The 23663-nt window shown below is 35.3% G+C and overlaps 1 protein-coding gene and 1 long non-coding RNA gene across 3 annotated transcripts; one reads left to right on the top strand and one right to left on the bottom strand.

Moving 5' to 3' along the window:
• Window positions 1-8971: 8971 nt before the first annotated feature.
• LOC121242729 lies at window positions 8972-15758 on the bottom strand. 2 transcript variants are annotated; one of them, XR_005935951.1, is made up of 3 exons: window positions 15396-15751; window positions 14910-15277; window positions 8972-9433 (listed from the first exon to the last, which is right to left on the bottom strand). It is a non-coding gene; the product is annotated as an uncharacterized LOC121242729 (long non-coding RNA). The 2 variants fall into 2 exon arrangements; XR_005935950.1 differs by lacking the exon at window positions 8972-9433 and having other exon boundaries at window positions 14773-15277; window positions 15396-15758.
• LOC121242728 lies at window positions 9364-14705 on the top strand. Its single transcript, XM_041140672.1, has 5 exons — window positions 9364-9617; window positions 10713-10774; window positions 10866-13232; window positions 13380-13485; window positions 13967-14705. The coding sequence occupies exons 1-5, from the start codon at window positions 9509-9511 to the stop codon at window positions 14602-14604; spliced, it is 3282 nt and encodes a 1093-aa protein (XP_040996606.1). The 5' UTR covers window positions 9364-9508; the 3' UTR covers window positions 14605-14705.
• Window positions 15759-23663: the final 7905 nt, after the last annotated feature.

The raw sequence follows: 23663 nt of genomic DNA, 5'->3' as shown, positions 1-23663 counted from the left end.
AAACTCAGAATAGTTAATTTTATTATTTGAAAATTAGTTACAAGCAAGTTTCAATTACAAAATCTTTGTTAATTGACACTCTTACTTGACCAGATGTCTCCACCGTAGTAGCAGCAAGAACCTCTGACGATTTTCAAACATTAGCTTTTCACCTAGAACTCCAGTGGTTGAATCACAATCACTCTATCTCAAAAATGGAGCACGATCACACTCAATGAGAGAAAAATAACTAGAAAATTCTAGTTATTCTCTGAAATGCATACACACTCACCACAACTACGCATCGATCTCATGCACCCTTAGTCAAAACCAAAAAGCCTCCAAACATGCAAGTGATCCATCGCTACCATTTCCATCATCTATTATCCTTAAATGTTCATCCGGGCTAAGTTTTTTCCCGGCCCACTCTGGAACCTAGGAAACCGAGTTCCGGTTTAGGGTTCTGGCCAGGATCATATCCTAGCCAGTACTCGTGTTGCAAAACCTGTGTCAACCCAGGCCGAGTACCAGGTTTAGAACTCGGGTTCTGGATTTTAAACCTGGTACCTGTATTTTTTTGTAAATCAAACACAATATCAAAACGACGCCATTTTGATGAACCAAAATGGCGTCATTTTGCCACAAGGGTTAAAAACCTTGCCATTCCCGTATCACCCCCCCTCTTCAGCCTTCTCTCTCTCTCTCTCTCTCTCTCTCTCTCTCTCCCAAATTCTGCGAAGGAACCCTAGCCTCCCTCTTCAGTGTCGAATTGCCGATCAAAGAAACCCCATCATCCTTGTGACCCCACCATCGTCGTCACCAAGTCGTCGTCATCCTTGTGACTCCAAGGTTTGTCCTCTTCTTTTTATTCTGATTTGGGTCTATTTTTAACTTTTTATGCTCAAATTTCATGACTGAATTTGCAAATGCTTGAGGCATTTTCTCATGACCCCATCATCTCTCTCGTTCCAATTTAGGTCTGTGTTGGGTTAGTTTTGTGTGAGGTATGCGACTGTTTAGAGGGTTTTGTTTCATTTTAGCTTAGTGATTGTTTAGAGGGTTTTATTTCATTTTGCGTATTGAGTTTGCAAAGATAGATGCTCGTGATTGTGGTATGAAAAATAAATACTGAACAATTACCCCGAAACTATTTAGAGGGTTTTTTTTCATTTTGGGTTAGTGATTGTTTAAAGGGTTTTGTTTCATTTTGGGTATTGTTTGCAAAGATATATGCTCGTGATTGTGGTATGAAAAATAAATACTAAACAAATACTTCGAAACCATTTAGAGGGTTTTGTTTCATTCTGGATTGTGTTCTTGTTAATTTCAAATTTGCTTTCTGCTTGACGCTTGTAGACTTGTAATTGTGGTCTGGGGTGGGGATCCATGTTGGGTTGGATTGGGTCGGAAGCAAAGACTAATCTATAGATTGTGAGCATTGTTAGCATAATGAGAGCATTATTTGACAGTCTAGATGCTGAATTTGTATGGTGGTTTGGTGTTATGGTCAGAAAGGTATTTGATGATTTGTAAGTTCTGTTATATTTTGTTATATCTTATTATTAGTGTTTGATTATTTATTAGTGTTTGATTATTAGTGTTTGATTATTTATTATATTGTGTTTAGTGATTTTTATTACTCAATAACAAATAGGAGAAGATTATGTGAGTTGTAATGTCAGTACAACCTAAGGAGTTGGTAGTGACTCCTCGTCTATTCTAGTGGATATGGAGGAGCATGGAAGTCTTCCAACCCTTTCATCCACATATACATAACAGCCTCCCCATTCCATCCCCACCTTTACCCAAGCAATAAAAATAACACCTAGTAACCAATCGATAGTTTGGGAATACTATAAAAACTCAAAAGCTCAGTGCAATTATTGCGATGAGCTATACAGTTGCCACTACAAGAATGACACTTCATCTATAATACACCACCTCCAGAATGCATGTAAAGCTTCCTCTTTTAGATTTAAAGGAGTTGAAAAAAGTCAATCATCTAGTGTTAAGAGGGATGCGGAGGGAATAGTGTGTAGCCCACAAAATCTACTGAACTATGATGCAGAAAAATTTAGGATGTCAATCGCTAAGTTTTTCATTAGGTGTGAATTGCCTTTTGGGCTAGTGGAGAACAAAGGGTTTGTTAAGTTTGTGGCTGATTTAGAGCCTCGATTTACTTTGTTATCCCGAATCACTTTAAAAATGGATTGTATTAAACTGTATAATGAAGAGAAGATACAACTAAAAAAATTGTTGGATGGTCAGAGAATCTAACTAACCACCGATACCTGGACATCAGTACAAAATATGAACTACATGTGCATTACTGCACATTTTATTGATTGCAACTAGAAATTGCACAAAAAAATAATAAAGTTTTGCCAAATTCCCAACCATAGGGGTGAAACTATTCGGAGGGTTTTAGACTTGGGTTGCATGATTGGGAGATTAATAAGATCTTGACCATCACAGTTGACAACGCCTCTTTTAATGATATTGTTGTTTATTACACGAGGATGAGAATAAAGGATAGTGATTGTACCATATTAGGTGGTGAGTTTCTTCACATGCAGTGTGCTACCCATATATTGAATTTGATTGTTATGGACGGTTTGAGAGATATTTATGAGTTTGTAACAAGGATTAGAGATGCCGTCAGATATATGAAGTCTTCACCATCAAGGTTTGCCAAGTTCAAGACTTGTGCACTAAAGGAAAATATTAGTAATAGGATGATTTGTTTGGATGTTTCTATAGATAGAACTCCACATATTTGATGTTGAGTACCGCTTAAAAACACAAACAAGCCTTTGAACACTATTGTATGTGTGTGGATAGTGAATTCGTGAACCCCATTGTTGATGATTGGAAAAAAACATATATTTTTGTAGAGTTGCTGAAAATATTTTATTATGTTACATTGAACATTTCTGGTTCTTTGTATCTGATGGCTAATGTATACTCCCAAGAACTCTGCACAATTGAAGATACATTAAATAATATATGCAATAGTCATGATATTATCACTAGGACTATGGGTATAAATATGAAAAGTAGTATAAAAAGTATTGGTGTAGAACAAATAGGTTCAACTTGATGATATATGTTGCTTTTGTGCTTGATCCACGATATAAAACGATAGTAATGAAATTTTGGTTGAAACAATGCAAAAGGGATAAGTTGACGGATAGAATAGAGGTCAAGGTTAAACTCTTGTTAAGCTGCTTGATTGAGCAGTATAACAAATTTCGTGTGGGTAGTAGGGGAGTTCTAATGTGGCTCAAGGGAGGTCAAGCACTACTTCTACTTCTACTACTACCTCAACTAAATTTGATATCATGTTAGAAAAATATCTTCAGGAGCAAGGGTTTATAGAGTTTAGATTAGAACTAGATCTATCGGAGGTGTGTGCACAAAAATCACTCAGTTTTGATGTTTTGGATTGGTAGAGAGTTAATGCCATCAATTAACCTATCCTTGCTGAGGAAGCACGTGATGTGTTAGCCACCCTCATTTCCATTGTTACCTCAGAGTCCGTATTTAGTACTAGATGACTCATCTTGGATCCTTTTAGGAGTTCATTGTCTCCAAAGACTATCGAAGTCCGCATTTGCACTCAAAATTGGTTAAGGACTAAACATGTCGACATCCGGGCGTTAGAAGAATACGTATAATCAATGGACTTTGAAGGTAAGTTTGAAACTTGAAATATTTTTTTAATATCTATTTATCTCGGTTTATTATATATCTAACTCAATTTTTAATTTTTTTAGATGATCATCTAACTTCATCTTCAATAGAGACTGTTGTGAGTCTCTCTTTCCATTCATGCTGAAAAAATCTAGAGTAAGTATTTTTATATTCGTTATGCTAAATTATTGACTTTAAATTTCACAACGATTCATGTAGATGCAGGAAAAAATGAATTTACCAATTCAATAATTGCTTGAATTCATGTGGATCGGTCCTACATGAGCTACCTAGTTAGTATAGTACTGATCACCAATGAATATTAATTGCATGGTACAGATCATCATATATGCATTTCTTGACATTATTCTGGTGTATCGTCATTAATTTCAAGACCATTTTGAGGTGTTGCAATCTTTATACATAAAATCATCAATTTCCATATGAATAATATTCATGTTTCCATGATAACTGTAATGCATATATTTCCCTACTGGAATCTACACTTAGCATTGTCACAATTTTCTTTTACATGTATCTATCTTGTAAATAAAGAGATAGAAGATAACCCAGTTAGAATAAAGAAATTTGTGTTAGGCAAGCTTGAAAAAGTTCCTGATGAAATAAGGAATGTAATTGAAAACACAGAACTAGATGGTATTACGTCATCGGCACTAAGGTATAGGCATCCCTGGGATCTTCTTTGGGGAAATGTCATCAAAGGCTTCTTTGGGGAGCTTCTTTGGTGTGAGATTAAATCACTTATGAAAAGACCGTGTTGTTGATTTTGTAACTCATTTCTTGTAATTTTGTGTTTGGTAATGTAATTTATAAATACCAATAGTGTAATATGTAGTGGATTGCATTGTGATGCATGCATAGATGAATATTGGATTTATTTTTTCTTTTGCATGCATTTAATATTTTTAGAACACAAATATTATGCGTTTCATGAACTTAACTTCTCAGAAAAAAAAAAAATTTAATAAAATAAAGACTTTTACTTAAGAAAATAATAATTTGAATACAACCCGAAACCCGGATTTCCGGGTTTCAAAAACCCGGATCCATCCAGATTCCAGCCTGGATTTGAAATCCAGGTTCCCGGATCAGAATTCGGATGAACACCCCTAGTTGGCAAAATCATCCATATTACGGAAGCAGGAGAAGTCATTGTAATGGACCCTCTTAAGGTATTCATTCTGATACCATACAACATAAGAGAGAAACCACTACTTCCTATTCTTCTTTAATCATTTACAATGACTAACCATGGAACAAGTCTCGTTTCTTTTTACAACTTCTCTTAACTCATCTCATCTAATTATTACAATTTTTTTAAATCTTAAAACAAAAATATTATTAAAAAAATATATTCTAATAATATTTTATTTAATTTTTAACTTTAATCTCAATTCTTCTCATCTTATTTGTGAAAACAAATGAGGTCTTATGTATGTATCTGTACAAAACTACAACCAATGAGAAAATTACACATGTACATATTTATTATGTAACCATAGTGAGTGATGAGATGGGGAAGAAAATTTCAAAATAATCTTTATTGATTGATTGAAATTTGGTTGCCAAACTTGATGCTCTATGTAACGATGAGGCTACTGCGAGTAAAAGGATAATGCCAATCATTTATTTTTACTTTTTGTTGGTTTATTTTAGTTATTGCCTTTTTTTTCCATAGTAAAATTAAAAAAGATAATACAAGAAATGAGGGTGAGAGACCTCGACAAAACTCTATGGAGTGCATACAAATACTACAAATAAAAATAAGAGTAATCTGCATGTAACGTATAGTGCATAAGTATTGTATAGTTGTTTTGAAAAAGAATGAAGTTTATTATTAAAAAATTATTATTTTTTTATGAGTGCTCTGTATTTATTTATTTTTTTCAAAATAATTACATAATACTTATGCACTCACGACTGTAACTATCATTTCTCTAGAAGTAAATAGCAATAAAACCAATAAATTAGACTCGAGCTCTTGTTCAGTCAAGGAACGGACAGCCATAATAAAGCTTGTAAAATCTAACTGCTGAATTTATTAAATACAGTTGTGATCCAAATCCGCAAAGGAAGCACTGCAATTGTCTATTACGGAATTGTTGACGAAGATATTTACGCCATTTTCATTTTCTTTGAGATCCTTGATTAAGAAAAGCTAAAACATAGAAAGATAGATAGAACCAAACGACCCAAGCTGGCAGGTCCCTTGCATGCGGTGGAGTCGTGCATAGGCCACACACAACGACGGACTAGGCGGTGAGATCGAGATCTAGAAGATTCGGAGGTGAGGAGTTTAACGTTTAGGTAGTGAGAATATTTAAAAAGTATTAAGAATATTTGTGAATAGTAATAAAAAAATAATAATAAATAATAATAGAATATTGAATAGTAATAAAAAGTAGGTGAAAAATAATGAATAGTAGAAAAAGTAGGTAAAAAGTAATAATAAAGTAAATAATAGTAGTGAGAGTGTTTGAGAGTAGTTGAGATACTCTTGGAGATAGAAGGCCTACGGGTCATGAACTTCTTTTCCCGGAGAAGAAGCAATGACAGTATTTGGGGAATAAGTATCGAATAACTCTGTGCCAGCAGCCTCAGTAATACAGAGGATGCAAGCGTTATCCGAAATGATTGGGCATAAAACGTCTGTAGGTGGCTTTTTAAGTCCGCCGTCAAATCCCAGGGCTCATCCCTAGACAGGCAGTGGAAACTACCAAACTAGAGTACGGTAGGGGCAGAGGGAATTTCCGGTAGAGCGGTGAAATGAGTAGAGATCGAAAAGAACACCAACGGCGAAATCACTCTGCTGGGCCGACACTGACACTGAGAGACGAAAGTTAGGAGAGCGAATGGGATTAGATACCCCAGTAGTCCTAGCCTCGATGGAGACTAGGCATTGTACGTATCGACCCGTGTAGTGTTGTAGCTAACGCGTTAAGTATCCTACCTGGGGAGTACGTTCGCAAGAATGAAACTCAAAGGAATTGACAGGGGCCCGCACAAGCTGTGGAGCATGTGGTTTAATTCGATGCAAAGCGAAGAACCTTACCGAGGCTTGATATGCCGCGAATCCTCTTGAAAGAAAGGGGTGCCTTCGAGAACGCGGACGCAGGTGGTGCATGCCTGTCGTCAGCTCGTGTAGTAAGATGTTGGGTTAAGTCCCTCAATAAGCGCAACCCTCGTGTTTAGTTGCCACCGTTGAGTCTGGAACCCTAAGCAGACTGCTGGTGATAAGCCGAAGGAAGGTGAAGATGACATCAAGTCATCATGCCCCTTATGCTCTGAGTCCCGTTTGGAATTTAAACTGAATTAAGATCAGTCTAATTTTAAACTGAGTTTGACATCCAAATATTTAATTCTCAAATTACTAAACTCATATCAATTCAAAACCTCTTTACACGTGAGACCCACAATTTTTTTTAACTTAACACCTCTTTACATGTAAGACCTATAATTTTTTTCAACTTAACACCTATTTACACGCAGATCCATAATTTTTTTAACTTCCTATAAATACATATAAACTCATCTTAATATCTAAACATATCTAAACTCATATTAGATAGATTCTATAAAATTCACTCTATTATTTTAATTTATTATTATTTATAAAAAATTTAATTTATCTTAACTCAATATTCAAACAAGGCTGTTCACGCGTGTGGTAGTCGAAGGTTGGAAAACATTGCAAAAAGGCGCACGAACTATTCCCCTAATTATAAACAGTTAATATATATATATGTATATATATATAATATCTGTCATGTCGTGATGACTCATTTGAAAATAATGTTAGACCTAATTATCCAAAATTCTATCTGTTCGTACTTGAAACAATGGATAATCAATGAACACTCAACACTTGATGAATGAAAATTCTAAAACTTTAATACAGATGTCTTTAATGTACTTGAAAAGGTTGAAATCCTCATGATTTGTAATCTATAATTAACAGTACATGATCATTGAAGAGAGTTGGTGCTCACTCAGACAACACCTGCCTGGTAAGATGAGTTACATAATGGTATCCAACGTACATTTTCAGGATTACTTTTTTTTTTTTTTTTGGGATTAAGATTCAGATTTTATCCACATTCAGCAATCTAAAATAAAACAAAGATACATGAATTTAGGAGATATATAATCCAGTAATATTAGAAACAATTATAGATTATATAAGCTCGCACACTTCTTATAAAAAAAGTAAAATTCATCATTACAAAATTAATTTTTTATATAAATTTTATATTTATTCATTTTTTTCAAAAAGAATGCTCAGTGCTTTTACATTCTATAACTATAAATATCATTTATTTTCAGGTATTCATGTATCTCTCGCTCTATGTTATCTAGTTTAAATAGATAAATTATAGTATTTATAAGCTTAGATTGAATTCAAGGTGCTCTTGAGAAGAAGATAGTTTCTATTTCTAAAAGAAAGTTCCTTCTTGAAGGGAAGTGAAGGTCAGGTCAGATCAGATCGGTCAAGAGAAGATTGTCCTAGATTGCTCAATTACTGTGAGACTTATTATATTAACAAAAAGTATCAAAACACGAATGAAAAATGCTATAGAAGTCTCTCAAAGTTATTGTTTAAATTTATTATTTGAGTATTTTAATTTTTTTTTATTTAATAATTAAGGAAGTGGCTATTAGTAAAATAGAATATTTTTTTAATTTTTTTTCTTAATGGTTAAGAATATTAAAAAAATATTAAAAAAATTAAAAAAAAATTGTTTTTTAAAATGCATTAGGGTACGCTCACGGGTGGCCGGTACTATCCAAACATGAATACTTCTTTCATGAAAACTAATCTATAAAGTTTAAGCTTTTACACCAATAATAATTTAGAGGGTCCATAAATAGGCTTGCAAACAAATTTAGGATTCGTTTGGATAGTAAGATAAAATAATTTTAGATAAATTAAACAAAATATTATTTTTTAATAATATTATTGTTTTAAAATTTAAAAAAAATTAAATTATTTAATATATTTTATATGAGAATTTAAAAAAATTATAATGATAAAATGAGTTAAGAATATTTATGTATCGACGACTTAACCATAATAAAAGCTCTATCATCTAGGCAATCCTTGTTATTTTATTTTTTTAACTGGAGGCCACTGGACAGTAAAGTTTCTAGAATTTATACAAATTGATTCATTCACGCAAAGAAGCTCTCTCTCTCTCTCTCTCTCTCTCTCTCTCTCTCTCACAAAGTCCACAAGTCGTATGATGAATTTCCTGACAGGAACTTTGGAAGACATTCCACCAACTCCAAATTATACATCCCAACTTCATCGATGTATGCCAATTTACAACGACCTTAGATTTCTTTCCAACAAACTACATTTCTAATTCTCCTCAGAATCATCATCAAGTATGTAGTTGTGCGGCAACAAATGTGCATACCTTTCAGGAAAATAGCAAATAGTGATGAGTACGTTCATAAAATATAGAAAAGAACAAAGAACAAAGTTGCTCACAAAGAAGCTTGGAATATAAGCCCTTTGGCACCTCTGCCATTGCTTGGATTATAATACAAGCAAGGACACCCAGATGTGAGAGAGAGAGATCTAACGTTCACGTCAACCTTTCAGGATAGATTTTCAAAGTGCTCTTGGATTGGCTTTGGACTGGACTTCCCCTCCCACCACCCAACTCTGAAAGAGTCCTTCCAACTAAAAAAACCAAAGAAACACAACATTCCTCCCCTTTTCTGCAAAACAAATAGCCTGCAATGTACATACATTCTTTTATTTTTGCTGCCAAAAGTGTGCTGCACTGAGACATCCAATTGCAAGAGCAATATGGCGAAGAGATCGGATTTTGCACAGAAGCTGCTGGATGATCTCCGGCTACGCAAGGAACGAATAGCCACATCTCAAAGCTCAAATCGTTCAAAACCAAAGGCTATAGGTATGTATAGTGTTTGCATTTAGACATAATCTTTATGTCCAGGCAAGTTTAGGCATTTAAATTGCTTCAAGCAAGCAAAGAAAATGAAACACAATCTTCAAAGTACTGTCTTCTTTCTGAAGTTGTGAACAAAGTTCTTACATTCTTTATGAAGTATGATGCTAATAATTTGATGAACTAGAGCAATAACAAGAGCAGGTTTTACCAGTAGCTTATGAGAAGTTTAAACTAGCATTTGAAACTAAAAATCAATATCAGATAAAGCACCTTGCAGATTCAGTAAGAAATAAACAAAATGATAAAGCAATATCTACTTACTTTACTCATCTATACACGATGACTTATGAAACGTTCCATAAAAGATTATTTACCGGCCACAAGAAGTAGTTCTTTTTCTTTCAGATGATTCTGATTGAAAGAATTATAGACAAGAAATATAAAATTATACAGACTAGTCATCCATTGGATACCATTAAGTTAAACCATGTACCCATGTGCAAAAAACTTTTATTCTTAGCTTCAATTAACAAGAATTTTGATAAAATTGTGTGAAAATAGTGGAGATGTTTAAATATCAAAGTATCCTGACTATTTAACTAACTGGATGCTAATATTTGAAAACAAAGTAGATGTTTCAACTTAATGAATTGAAGATAGTGGAGAAAGGGCATTATCCATAGCGATTGACCATAGGATGAAAATTTCTCTGATTCCTCCCTCCATAATTAATTAGAGTTTTTCACCCTATGAATTAGAGTTTTTCACCCTAAGAGGGGAGAGGGGAGGTTGCTTCTCTTTCTTCAAAACAGAACTGGGTGTAACAGTATATTGCATGCACATGTGCACTACGGAGACATCAGTCCTTCAACAGACACACAAAATACTAGGGAAACTCCAAAATCTAAAAAGAAAGAAAGACTTTCTACAGTTGAGATCCCCCCATTGCCGATAGTCATCAACACAATGCCGCTTAGAGTTCAGACACGGCTGGATAATCGGACTAGATTGCACAAATATACGAGCATTGGCTAGCCAATAGAACCTTGAGTTAATCAATCAAAGCTGAAAATTATACTCTATCTTGTGTATGTACAGATGCTTATGCTTACTCCAAGCAGACCCATAAAGGATCCAGGGATATGAAAACACTTGAAACTGTAAGTTATAATGCCTAACTTCGGTGCAATCTGTTTGTAATAATTGTCGCAGAGCGGGAACTTCCTTTAGTCAATTGTTGATTTTCTGCAGAATGGTGCCAGAGCAACAAACATACATAATAGATCTAGTGGAAGCAATAGATTTTCCATCATTGAAGAAGCTTCAAAACAGATTGTTCCTTATGCAAGAGGTCAGAGCTCAGAACAAATAGGGAATCTGTCCATGGCTCTCACTTTTGCCATTGAGAATGGAAGAATTCTACAAACAGATGCCTCTGGCAATAATCCCATGTTGGGTTTTCTGCACCAAATTGGTAGGAGATCCAGAGACATTGGCAAGATTGAGAGAAGCAATGCAGATAGACAAAGGCCTTCCAGTAATTGCTTCCCTACTCTTTCTCACCTCCATATTGAAGAAATATCGAAAGGGGCACAGAAGCTAAACCAGATTCTAAAAGCCTGCTCTGGTGGCCTTAATTTTGATAGATATTCAATAGAAATTGGGAAGGAACTGTTAAAAGGGGCTATGGATTTGGAAGAGTCTTTGCGGATGCTAGTAAACTTGCAAGCAGCTTCCGAACACATGGTCAACCCAAACAGGAAAAATCGGATTGTATTGCTGGAGGAGGATGAAGACAATGAAGACAACATTAGCAGAGTAGCTGAGCAGAAGCAGCTTGACCGACCAAGGTTCTCCTTTGACAAGTCCTCAAGGCATTCTCCTAACATCCAAGAAGTCGAAAGGAATACTGTCAAGCAAAGGCTGAAAGCTCTGACTTACGCTACAGAAGCTACTAACTACAACCTTGAAAGTCAAGCACTAATTACTTTTAAATCTGCTTCTCAAAAGCAATCAGCTAGCTATGGCCCTGATATAAAGATTCTTAGTGCATTCCCACAACAGAAGAATCACTCAAGTTCATCTCAATCCAAACCAGAAAAGGGGAGGATTTCAAGTGTGATTGCAAAATTAATGGGGCTTGATGATATTCCACATCAAGGAGACACAAAAATCACCAGAAAAACAGATTCGAATCCCAAGCAAAAAACAGAAGGGGTGCCCTTACAGCACACGGCACGTGGAAACACGAAGAATGCAATACTGAAGACCAAAGATACTACTAATCTTGAACCTCCCAAAAGACAAAAAGTGATGGACGCTAAAAGGAATCATGCGATGCTGGACCCAACCTTTGTGTCTAGAGGAGGGAAAAACCTGCCTACACGAAATTCCAGCATTGAGGCGATTATTCATAATGAGAACTCACTGCAGAAAGACTTGGAACAAATTCAACAAGGGACAAGCTCAGAGAAGGCCACCCTAAAAACTGAAAAGCAGCAAAACAAGATAGCCCAGTTAAATCAGAATGCCCGAAGTCAAAAGAATATTCAGGACAAAGAGAGAAAACAGGATGACATAAAGAACAGGGAACAGAAAGGCACAGGAATGGGCAAAACCAAGGAACCAGTTTCAAGGCAAGAGATGCGGCAGATGGAAGCACAGGCACTTAAAAGATCAGAAGCTGCAGTAATACTGCAAGGAAAAACAGGGTACAAAGAATCCACGCTTCAACCAGAAAAGAGATATGTGAACAAGCTTCTTCTCTCAAACAACCAAGAAAAGTCTCAGAACAGTCCCGGATTACAACAATCGTATATTCTCCAGAAACCAGAGCAACAAGGAGAAAAGAATCAGGGAGAAGAGAGAGAACAGCAGAGTACAAACCAAAAATTGCAGATGAGTAAACAAAGAGGAAGAGGACTGATATTTAAGACTTCAGCAAAACCCCCGTCTGATGTGACAAATTTGCAAAAGAAACACCAACATATGAACCAGGCCACATCAAGTAAGAAAGGCTCTACAGAAGCTATTCATGCGGCGCAGTCCGAAGGATTTCCAAATGGCAGGCACCGTGAAGATCTGGTTGCCGAAGAAAGTTCTCCTGACTTAAACTTCCACATGAAAGCTTTAGAGAATAGGAACTCAGAAAAGAAGTTTTCTCCAACAGATCCAGAATCTCAACTGGTAAGGGAAAAAGCTCGCATTCCACCATTTATGGAGGGAAAACCTGTTTACGTACCAGCCACACAGAAGGAAAAAAATACCAAAGCACATAAAAGTGAGACCCCAAGAAAGATTGATGAAGTAGCAACCCGGAGAAATGGAACACTACAAAACTTTGTAAGGTCATCAAAACATCAGAGCTCCATTTTGCAAGAAGTGAAACCAAGAAGGAATGACAAATTCAGTGATTATATAGGAGTTGAACAAGTTAGAGCCAACATGTCTAAAGAAGCAGAATCACATATTGTCAAATCCAACAAATCAGCATCAAGCATCCAACCATTGAATGTGGCACAACTAATGAAAGAAGCTGAAAAAGCTTTCCCATTGTACAGCCCTCCAGAAGATGGATGCCAAAGCCTAGAAGAACCAGTTCTACCTCCAAAAGGAAGCGTAAGTGTTAATACATGATTAAGTTCTCAAACTTCAATTTCATGTAAACCACACATGTATCTATTATTCAAACTACAACCTACTTCTTTGCCATCCCCTGTGAAATTCAGTAGCGAGCTCACATAAGTTTCATTGAGTCTTATGCAGAGTCAAAACATGCTCTCAAAAATTAGTTATGATCAGGAAGATCGTGCGCCTGCTTTTGATGGAGATGGACTCAAGGGTTGCAAATTTACAACAAATTCAATTTCTGGTAAGTGAAATCTTACACTTTAATTAAGCATCGCCCTTCAAGAAGTAGAAATCTTTGCCCTTCATATCCACCCAGAGCAAAGTAAATAGTTAGCATAATGTTGATCGCCTCTCCCCATTTTAATAATTTCTTGTTCATTCTCCAGCACAATTTTGCAATGTAGAGCCACCAAATCTTTCTAATTTCCTTGTTAAGGTTTAACAAGAGATCAGCTCAGAGCAACATCAATCATTATGTTTCTGGAACGCCTTACTCCACTCCACAAATAGAAAAGAAAAACACAGTTTCCATTGCATAAGCACATAAAGCATACATAATACTATAATATTCAAGCCATGCCAACTTCTAAAATCATTATACATCCTTACTTTAAACAATAACAGGAACAAGATACATAATGTGTATAAACTACCATCACATCATGCATTCATGAAAAGAAAATGATGAGTTTCCTACTTAGAGTTAGTGTTATATGTTGCAGGAACCATTGGAGAGAGCAGAGACATCTCTTACGCCTCACTACTAGATCACCATAAAGTTCCCAAATCAGGAATGCATGAGCCATTAACAGAAAGTGAAAACTTCCTAAAGCAGATACTGATAACAAGTGAACTATTCCTCAACACAGCAGAGGCACTTTTCAAGCTAAACATTCCTTTTGATGTTCTTCATGCAAGTGGCACTCACGACTATCAAGACGAAGATAGCAAGCTCATATTAGATTGCGGGTATGAATTAATGAGACGCAAAGGAAGACGACAAGAGCTCACCGTTAATCCTTGCATGAAGTTATCAATCCATGCCACAAAAGTAAAATCTTTGGAGGGTTTGATCAAGCAGTTGCATAAGGATTGTGAGACGTTGAAATTATATGGAAGGAATGGGAACCCCAAAGCTGACATCGAAGATTATTTACCTAAAATGCTTGAGATCGACGTCCACAATGGTGATCCTGACGTGAATTGTATGTGGGACGTGGGATGGAATGACATGGTGTTCGCTTTGCTAGAAAAGGGCGATGTTATCAGGGATGTGGAAAAGCATGTTTTCAGTGGGCTCATCGAAGATATCACCAGGGATCTCTTACCTGATCGTGCTCAATCGAAAAGAACACAATGAAGGAATTTGAACAATTCCCACTTTCTGCTGGTGTGGTTTTGTGAACAGTAAATTATAATGGAATGTTACTTATCAAAAAATAATATAATGGAATTCTCATTTGTAGTTTTGCAATTCACAAGAGGAAGTATGTAATACTCAATTCAAAATCTTAAATACTGCACAAAATTTCCTCAAGGCCATTCCAATTTTCATGAGAAATCCAATCTCCAACTTGGGAATGGGATTATTTCCAACATCTGCCATAATGTTTCAAAAACTCTAACTAATATTGCTCAAAGAAAAGAGAGAGAGAAGATACGTACCCATCCCATCCAAATGTCTAACTTGCAGCATATATTTGTTCCAAACTCCAAATATTAATTTCTACTTCTCAAAACCCAGCAGCCATCAGGGCTCTACCTCTAAGAATTTCGAGAGGATCTAACTGAGCTATTGAGTGTTGAGGTACTGATAACGAAAGAGTATAACTAATAATGATGCTCACTCTATTCTAGGATCTCGAGAGGATCTAAATAACTGTTGAGTGTTGCAGTATTGGTAACCAAAGACTATAAATAGGATCAAGATAATTCTTAGACCCCCCATTTATCTTAACGCCTACGTCGCCGGACGCCGTCCGTCTCCACAGTATACGCACCCTCAAACTTCATTATCGGACTGTCCGAAATCGCTGCACACACAAGTCCCAGAGCGCACAATTTCAGAATACATCTCCATGAACCCCTCCATTAAGACAACAACCCAGAACATATAACAAAGAAAGTGTAGCTGCTTCCGGATATCTATACCTGTTTTGGTCGTTGCTTTCAATGCTTTGAGTGATCACGACCATTTCATAAACACTCACGGAATTTAACCTCCCCCACTTGCAGTAGTAGTATAAACTAATGAGAAACCTCCAAATAGAACTAAAAGAGTAAGACCCAGAACCAACACGTTCTTCCACATTGCTTCAGTGTGCTCAAAACGATCTCCAAGAACAGCTCAACCTGTCGGTGAGCGGCGACCGGAGACGTCGGAGTCGATAGCGAGCAGCGGCTTGGCGGCAGAGAGGGGGGGTCTGGGACTCGCTGGTAGAAAAATGAGGGGGAGGGTAAGGGAAGGATCGGATCATCGGGGTGGGGGAGGATAAAAGAGAACTGATAGGCAATTATTTTACGTCAACATGAATCATAATCATTTCATTCACTATTAATATATTGAAATAAAAAAATATTTAAGTAGGTTAAAAAAATATAATAAATAAATAAATAATATAATTTATATAAATGATTTTTTTTTTTTTTTTTTTTGTCTGAAGAGATACTTTTAAATGAATTATTTTATTTAAGTAAGTCTGTATAATAAACTATTCATATTATTTAAATAGTAAGATTTAATTTAAAATTTTAAATATTAATTTTTAAATTATTAAATTATATTATATAAATATTTTATTATGTGTATTCTACTTATTGATTTGAGAATTTAATTTTTCATTTTAAATATTGATAAATAATGTCACTTTAATAAAATAAAAATAGGATGAAAATCTTATATATATAATTTTCCATATATTGGAAATCCCACTTAAAAAGACTCACCACAACATTTTAATTCAACCATTTAAAAGCTGGTACTACTAAAACATTTTAAGCTAGCTAGTTTATATTTCTTCTCTACGTAACTTAAACTCTCTATTCCAATACTAATCGTTAAAATTCAACCAAACCATAAGTCCTAAAAATTTTAAGATATTAATTTGAGAAATCTTTTAACTTTTATGATCATAACAACTCTAGACATGGAACTCGATTTAGGTGCGGTTAGGATATTGAGATGAGATGAAATAGTTTTAGATGAAAATTGAAAGTTTAATAAAATATTATTAAAATAATATTTTTTAATATTATTATTATTTTAAGATTTAAAAAAATTGAATTATTTATTATATTTTGTGTGAAAAAATTAAAAATATTATAATGACAAGATGAAATGAAATACTTTCGATATCCAAACAGATTCAAACAGGAGTTTGCAAGGATTTCCAGCATAGAGTAAACACACAATCAGCAAATCAGTTGTAGAAATCACCTCAGGTGACATTGCTTGCTTCCTTCTGCACTACATTTCCTTCTATACTCTGTTTACATTTATTTAGTTATCCCATAAATCATGGAATCTTTATGTACTTTTGTCTCATATATATGCCTTAGCATTGAGTGTAAAATAATAGTGTAATACTACATACAGTCATGAAATGTGCAAATGCCATGCAGTCACTTTGAAAAAGATTAGGGTTCACCATTAAAAAATTAATTTATTTTTATGTGAGTTTCATATTTATTCATTTTTTTTACGACTGCACGGCACTTGCATACTCACGATTACAGATATCATTTCTCAAAATAATATATACGAAATAAACTTTCATTCTCTACAATTGCTCCAACTTTCCAAAATCATTTTCTTTATTAGTACCAGGGCCATTAGGGGATGTTTGGAAATAGTTTCGATCTCATCCGACTCCGTCTCATTTCATCTCAAGTCATTTCTTTCTTAAATATCAATTAAATACAAACACTTTCAAACTAATAATTACAATTTTTTTCAAACTAATCATTACAATTTTTTCAAACTTTCAAACAAAAAATAAAAAATAATTCAACATTTTTCAAATATCAAATTAAAAATAATATTAAAAATTATATTCTAACAATATTTTAACTTTATAATATTTTTATTTTATTTTTTTCTCTCATTTCTCTAACTCCCATAAAACATTAAGTCTCATATGGGTATCCAAACGGCCAGTGTGATGTTTTTATTTTATCTCTACGTTTTAGCCTTCATTGGCGTTTTGAAATTAATAACTGATATAAACAGTAAAAAGTTAAGTGAATAGTACAAAAACTAACATAAACAGTATAACAAACAGTACAAAACTGACATAAACAATAAAATAAACAGTACAAAACTCACATAAACAGTAAAAAGTTATGTAAACAATGCACTTTTCCTTTTTTCTCATCCCATTTCGAGATTGTTCTTCCTCCCTGTTCACGCCTATCTCTTCTGCCAAAACCCACCATTTTAATTTTTGGTTGGAATATAGAGTAATTCCGATTAAAAAATATATATTTTGAGATATAAATTTATTTATGGTATATTTTTTAATTAATTATAAATATTAGTTTTTTATTAATATATTCATAACTATTACTCAATAATTATAAAATAATTTTTAGTCATTGGTTGGACCCATACCTTTATCAAATTTCAAAAAGAAAAAACTATTTCATCTCATCTCATTATCCAAACACAAATTTTTTTACAAATCATCTCATCTCATCTCACTACTATTCAAAATGTCTCATCTCATCTAAACTGTGTGACCAAACAAGGCCTAACTTAAATTATCTCACAGGTATTCACAAACCATGTTACTACTATTCACAAAATTTTATCTCATCTCATTCCTCAAACATCTCCTAAGGCTACCGCCCCTTCTCCATGGTTGCAACTGTTTCTAACTATATCGCCCTCAACCCCACCACTCCTTCCTCTACCACTCATTCCTTTATGAAATTACCCAAGTACATCTGTAACGCAGCGGAAATATCTATCAATTCACTCAACAAATTGGTTAGTCGTCGATCATGCAATTAATTTATTAACTAAGCAATAATATAAAATAAACGAAATGCGTAACACCAAGATTGGTATCGAATGGAAACCCTTTAAAAAACTCTTTAAAGGTAAAATCCTACAGAGCAGCCAAACCCAGAAAAATCAATTTTATTATTTGAAAATCAATTACAAGTAAAGTTCAATTACAAAACCTTTGTTAATTGACACTCTTACTTGACCAGACAAATGACTTATTTGTCTTCTACTGCAATAGCAACCATAACCTCTGATGATCTTCAAACATTGTTTTTTTCCTAGAACTCCAATGGGTAAAACTCGACCAATCAATTCTCCAACATGGAGTATGTACGCGCTCAAAAAGAGAGATAAAACACTGAGAAAATTCTCAAGACACTCAAGTACCACTCTCTAAGAGAAACAGTATAAAAATTCTCTAATTAATTTTCTCACCACAATATGCACTGGAAAGTGCTCTAGAAAATATGCAGAGATCTGAATCTCTACTGCTTCTAACCAATAGGATCCCTTAAATAAACAATATGAAAATCAATTCCAATTGCAATAGGATTTTGCTGACGGAACAAATCTGATAGAAGTTTGATCTGCAGTATGACTCTACTGACAGAATGAGTCTGGTAAGAATTTGATCTGCAGTAGGACTCTGCTGTCGGTCGCGAAGTTGTCTCCTAACAGAATGCTAACATTTCACGATAACTCTTCACTGCAGTAACAGATTTCAGATCAACCTCTTCTCTGGATAAGTACAGATTCCTTTGGACTCGATTTTCTCACTTATGACTTATCTAAACAACCTCTAATACCTCCTAGATAAACTTAATATTGTTATAGATAAAGTTAATAAATAATTTTCATTCATACAAAATTACCAACTTAATGATAGGATAGACTCTATCATTTTAATCACTTAATTCTATACAACCTTATTAACTTAGGCACCTAGTCCTAACCAAACTTTTACATTTACACTTTGCCATGTCTTCCACTCCTTTTTCCTTCCCAAAAATCACCAACTCATCTCCTTCAAACTTGATGATAATAACTACCTACTTGGGCTGTCACAATTCCTTCCGATCCTTCATAGCAATGACTCTTTGGCATCGTGGATGGTTTCAAAACCTGCCCATCCAAGTTTGTTCGTACTAACATTCTTAATCCTGAATATATTCTCTAGAATGAGAAGGGCCAAGACCTTCTTAGTTGGCTTAATGCCACTCTTTTTGTGAAGGTTCTCTCCACCATTTATAGATTCAACATTCTCAAACAGGTCTGGTCATCTCTGGCGAGTCATTTTACATCTTAGTCTAGTTCCCAGATCACCCATTTGAAGCGGCAATAACAAATGGTTCACCAAGGCTTCAAGTCCTACTACAAATATTTGCAAATTGCCGAGCATTGGTCTCAGTAGGCAAGCCCATTGATAATGAGGATCTTATACCTTTCATTATCAGTGGCTTAAACTCTTCCTTCAATTCCTTTATCATGACATTTTCTTTGCAAACCGAGACGAAAACTTCACTTTTGGTGACTTCCAGGCTGAATTACTCAGTCACGAAACTCTGTTGGAACATCAACAAAAGAGTGTCCCATCTAATAATTTTGCCATGTTTGTTTTTAAGCCTGGTCACTTGCAATTTTATCCCAAGCCCCAAGTAACTCAGCACAAGTTTTGCCACGCCTAGCCTAGTAGAAAAAGCCTCCCACAAATGCTTCCAACTACTCATCAAACACCTTTGCAAGATTTTTGGGAGGAAAAACTATCAAGCTCTTGATTGTTTCATCGCATGGACTATGCTTTTCAAGGTAGACATCTACCGACACAATTGGCAGCAATGGTTGCTCAATCTAATATTGCTCATGATGGCCCCGCCTAGTATGATGACAATGGGACTAATAGTCATGTCACCCTTGTTGCAAGCAATTTGGATGACAAGAATCCCTTCCATGGTGCAGACTTTGTGGCTGCTAGCAACGGTGAAGGTCTTCCCATAGCAAACATTGGTTCATATCTCTTTACAGCCTCCAATTTTCAGTTCAAATTGAAAGATATTCTTCATTGACCATCTACTTCTAATAATTATTGTCCAAACAATAATTCTATGAAGATAACAATTGTTGTTTTGTTCTAGCTACCAACTACTTTCTTGTGAAGGACATGCAAACGGAAACCTTGCTCTTGGAGGGCAAGAGTAAGAATGGTTTATATCGAGTGCATATATGACAACTTCTCTTAAAACAAAAAAAGGTATCTCCTCTTCTATTGCTTTGCAAGGCATTAGAACTTCTCTTTCTAAGTGCATATATGCTTCAAATGTTATCTTCAATCTGTAATAAAGATGCATTCTTTGCCTCTCTTGAGTCATAATAAAAGGAAAAATACTATGTGAATTATGCCAACTTGGTAAAAGCAAGAAACACCCTTTTGCCTCACTCTTCTTGCATATCTCTACATCCTTTAGACCTCATACACTCAGAAGTCTTAACAGTACCAATCCCCTCTATTAATGGTTGCCATTACTATGTCATTTTCATTAATGACTTTTCTCATTTCACGTGGAATTTCCTCTTACACATCAATGAAAGTCTTGTCAAACTTAAATGCCTAACTGAAAATGCATTCACCACTAAGACCAAGCATATTCAAACTGATGGTGAAGGGAGTACACATCTAACCAATTTTAGCACTTTCTCACTTAACATGGCATTATGCACAAGAAATCATTTCCTTATATATCGTAGCAGAATAGTGTTGCCAAAAGAAAATTGCGTTATATTCTCGAAACTGGCCTTACCCTTCTTGCTCAATCTAGGCTACCTTTAAGGTTTTGAGTTGATGATGCCTTTGTCACATCAATTTAACTTACTAATCACTTGCCTAAGTGCATGTTTGAGATTGCAGTGAGAAATATAGCTTATGGGCCTGTTTAGGATTGCGGTGGGAGGCCTAAAAAGTGTGATAAGAAAGTCTAAAGTACTTGAGTGACAAAATTTGCCAGATTGGTAGTTTTACATCAAAGTACTTTTAAACCAAGAAAAAGCAGAAAAACCTTGTTTCAACAAAATGATGCTTTTTGTCAGACGCACTTCAGAGAAAGTGGTCCCTGTGGTGGAGGTTGTTCTCAGTGTCAGGCCAAACCACATGGGCATAGCCCACGAGGCATTGATGGGTCTAAGGACAGTCCAGCAGAATCAGTATGAAAGAATAGGATATGTCGGGTCGAGCCAAGAAGGGCGAGGTTAGCCCAAGAAGCCCAGAAAGAAGCAGCAAAGTAGCACACTCAAGACATGGACCTGAGTCAGAAGGCCTAACACCTCTATTGGCCGACAACCCATATGCACAGGGTCAGGGAGAACCCTAGTCCCTGGGCACCGATGGCTAGACAGACCTGGAAGGTGGGTGCGCCAGACCGAGGCCACACCTTATTTAATGAAAGACGGAGATGGACATGCCATACATGAATCTTGAACTGTCAGCGGTCACCACGATCAAGCATGAATGGCCTGTCGCATGGCAGAACATTGGAAGATGGCACAACTTGAGTACAGAGCAACATCACCACGATCAGCTTGCCAGAGGACCACCCCTACCAGATATATACCCCCCCCCCGGCAGGGGCATAAAACTCTCTAAGTACTTCTTTCATTTGAGCTCCCTTAAATCATAGACTGAGAATCCCAACTAATTTAGGCATCAGAGGTCTCCTTCACCACCCCGAGCCCTCATTTCCCTATATTCACACGAACGGATCGCCCATAGCGGAGTTGCTCAAGCTGCAAAACACAACATCAACAGTCCTTATTTTAACGTGCTATTAATGGACAAAATGAACCTCATCGTTTTAACATAATGATAGCTTTGCCCATCAATATTTTTCTGACTTCACGTATCCTATTCTCTTCATAAGTCTGCTGAGTCAAAGCAATCTCCTCCTCTCTTCTGATCTCCTCCTTCCTTCAGATGTCTTTCTCAATGCGATCTACTCCTCGAAGTCTCCAGATCAATGGGTTAGTTACTTATGGGTTAGCTATTTATAGGTTACCTCCTCCCTTTAGAAGTCTGCATAGTTATAAAAACTTACGAGTTAGCTACCCATTTTTTGTTAGGCATTTTGATCAAAATAGTTAGCTGAAAAGTATGAACAGATTTCTATTAACCATTTCTTGTTGAGCATTTTGATTTTATTACTGAAAGATCTGTTAGCCTATTTTCATTGTTATTTGATTATAAGATTTGATTTCTATCAAAGATATGCCCTTTTATGTCATTGCTAACTCAAAAAGTGATTTTTTAATTTGTTTTCAAACAAATCTAATATGTTTGAAAGTGCTTTAGACATATGAATCCCAAACAGTAAATAGCTTTTTAGTAGTAGAGCTTATTACGTTAAGCTCTAAGCTATAAGCCTTAAGTTAAAGCAATATTTTCCATCACAACTCCAAACATATACTATATCTTTAGGGCTTATAACTTAGAGCTTAAGTAGTAAGTTTTAATATAAAAAATTTATTTATTGTTTGGTAACAATATGTTTAAAACACTTTCAAACATGTTATATTTGTTTGGAAACAAATTAAAAAAGTGATTCCTGAAGTAGAAATGACGATTATTTGATTTTTTAAAATTTGTGATCATATCTTTGAAAGTTGTAATTATCTGAAAGTTGTATCGGTATTTTTGCCCATTGACAATCTTTTTAAAATTTGAATTACCTTCCACATCATCCGGAAAAACACGTTTGAGGAAAAATATCATAAAAGTATCAAAATGATGCTTTTCCTCAAATTTAATTTTTAGCTTATTTGAGATTAAAAAGTATTTTAATATGTGACATCCAAACAGCCTAATGTTTCTATTAAAGAAATTTTAAAGTTATTTAAGCACTTTTTAAGAATCCTAACGCAACCTTAAATAGGCCCTAAGCCTATCCTCCACAATACCAATCCCTTCAAAAGACTTCATACCAAAGCTGTAGGTTATTCTCTTTTCGAAAGTTTTGGTTGCCGCTGCTATCCTTTCCTTCGACCCTATACACTTCATAAATTGACTTGCCGTTCAAAATCTTGTTTATTTCTTGCTTACAGCTCAAAGCACAAAGGGTATCATTGCTTTGATCCTTCTAATAACAAAGTATACATCTTTCGGTAGGTGATGATGAAGTTGCTTTTACTGGATTAGATATGAAGGGGATAAAATATTCAAGTCCAAGACCAAGCCCAGCCCACCTAAAGACCACACTAGGAGACAACACAGAGAGAGAGAGAGAGAGAGAGAGAGAGAGAGAGAGAGTAAAGGGAGATAATGAGGGGACAATAAAAGGGAGGATGTCAGAAGAAAAGCTAGGAAAGGATAAAAGGGGAAGGAAAATAGCAGAAAGGAAATGAAGATGTCAGACATGCAAAGAAGGAAA

This window comes from Juglans microcarpa x Juglans regia, chromosome 8D (assembly GCF_004785595.1).
Source record: "Juglans microcarpa x Juglans regia isolate MS1-56 chromosome 8D, Jm3101_v1.0, whole genome shotgun sequence".
Taxonomy (NCBI): Eukaryota; Viridiplantae; Streptophyta; class Magnoliopsida; order Fagales; family Juglandaceae; genus Juglans; species Juglans microcarpa x Juglans regia.
The sequence above is the reverse complement of the archived record's forward strand: the minus strand, read 5'-3'. Positions and strand labels throughout refer to the sequence as shown.

Excerpts from the sequence above, each read along its gene's own strand:
- LOC121242728 (XM_041140672.1), top strand. The coding sequence starts at position 9,509 with ATGGCGAAGAGATCGGATTTTGCACAGAAGCTGCTGGATGATCTCCGG. Across the intron at positions 10,775-10,865 it reads ATATGAAAACACTTGAAACT|AATGGTGCCAGAGCAACAAA; the intron begins GTAAGTTATAAT and ends GATTTTCTGCAG. Across the intron at positions 13,233-13,379 it reads TTCTACCTCCAAAAGGAAGC|AGTCAAAACATGCTCTCAAA; the intron begins GTAAGTGTTAAT and ends AGTCTTATGCAG.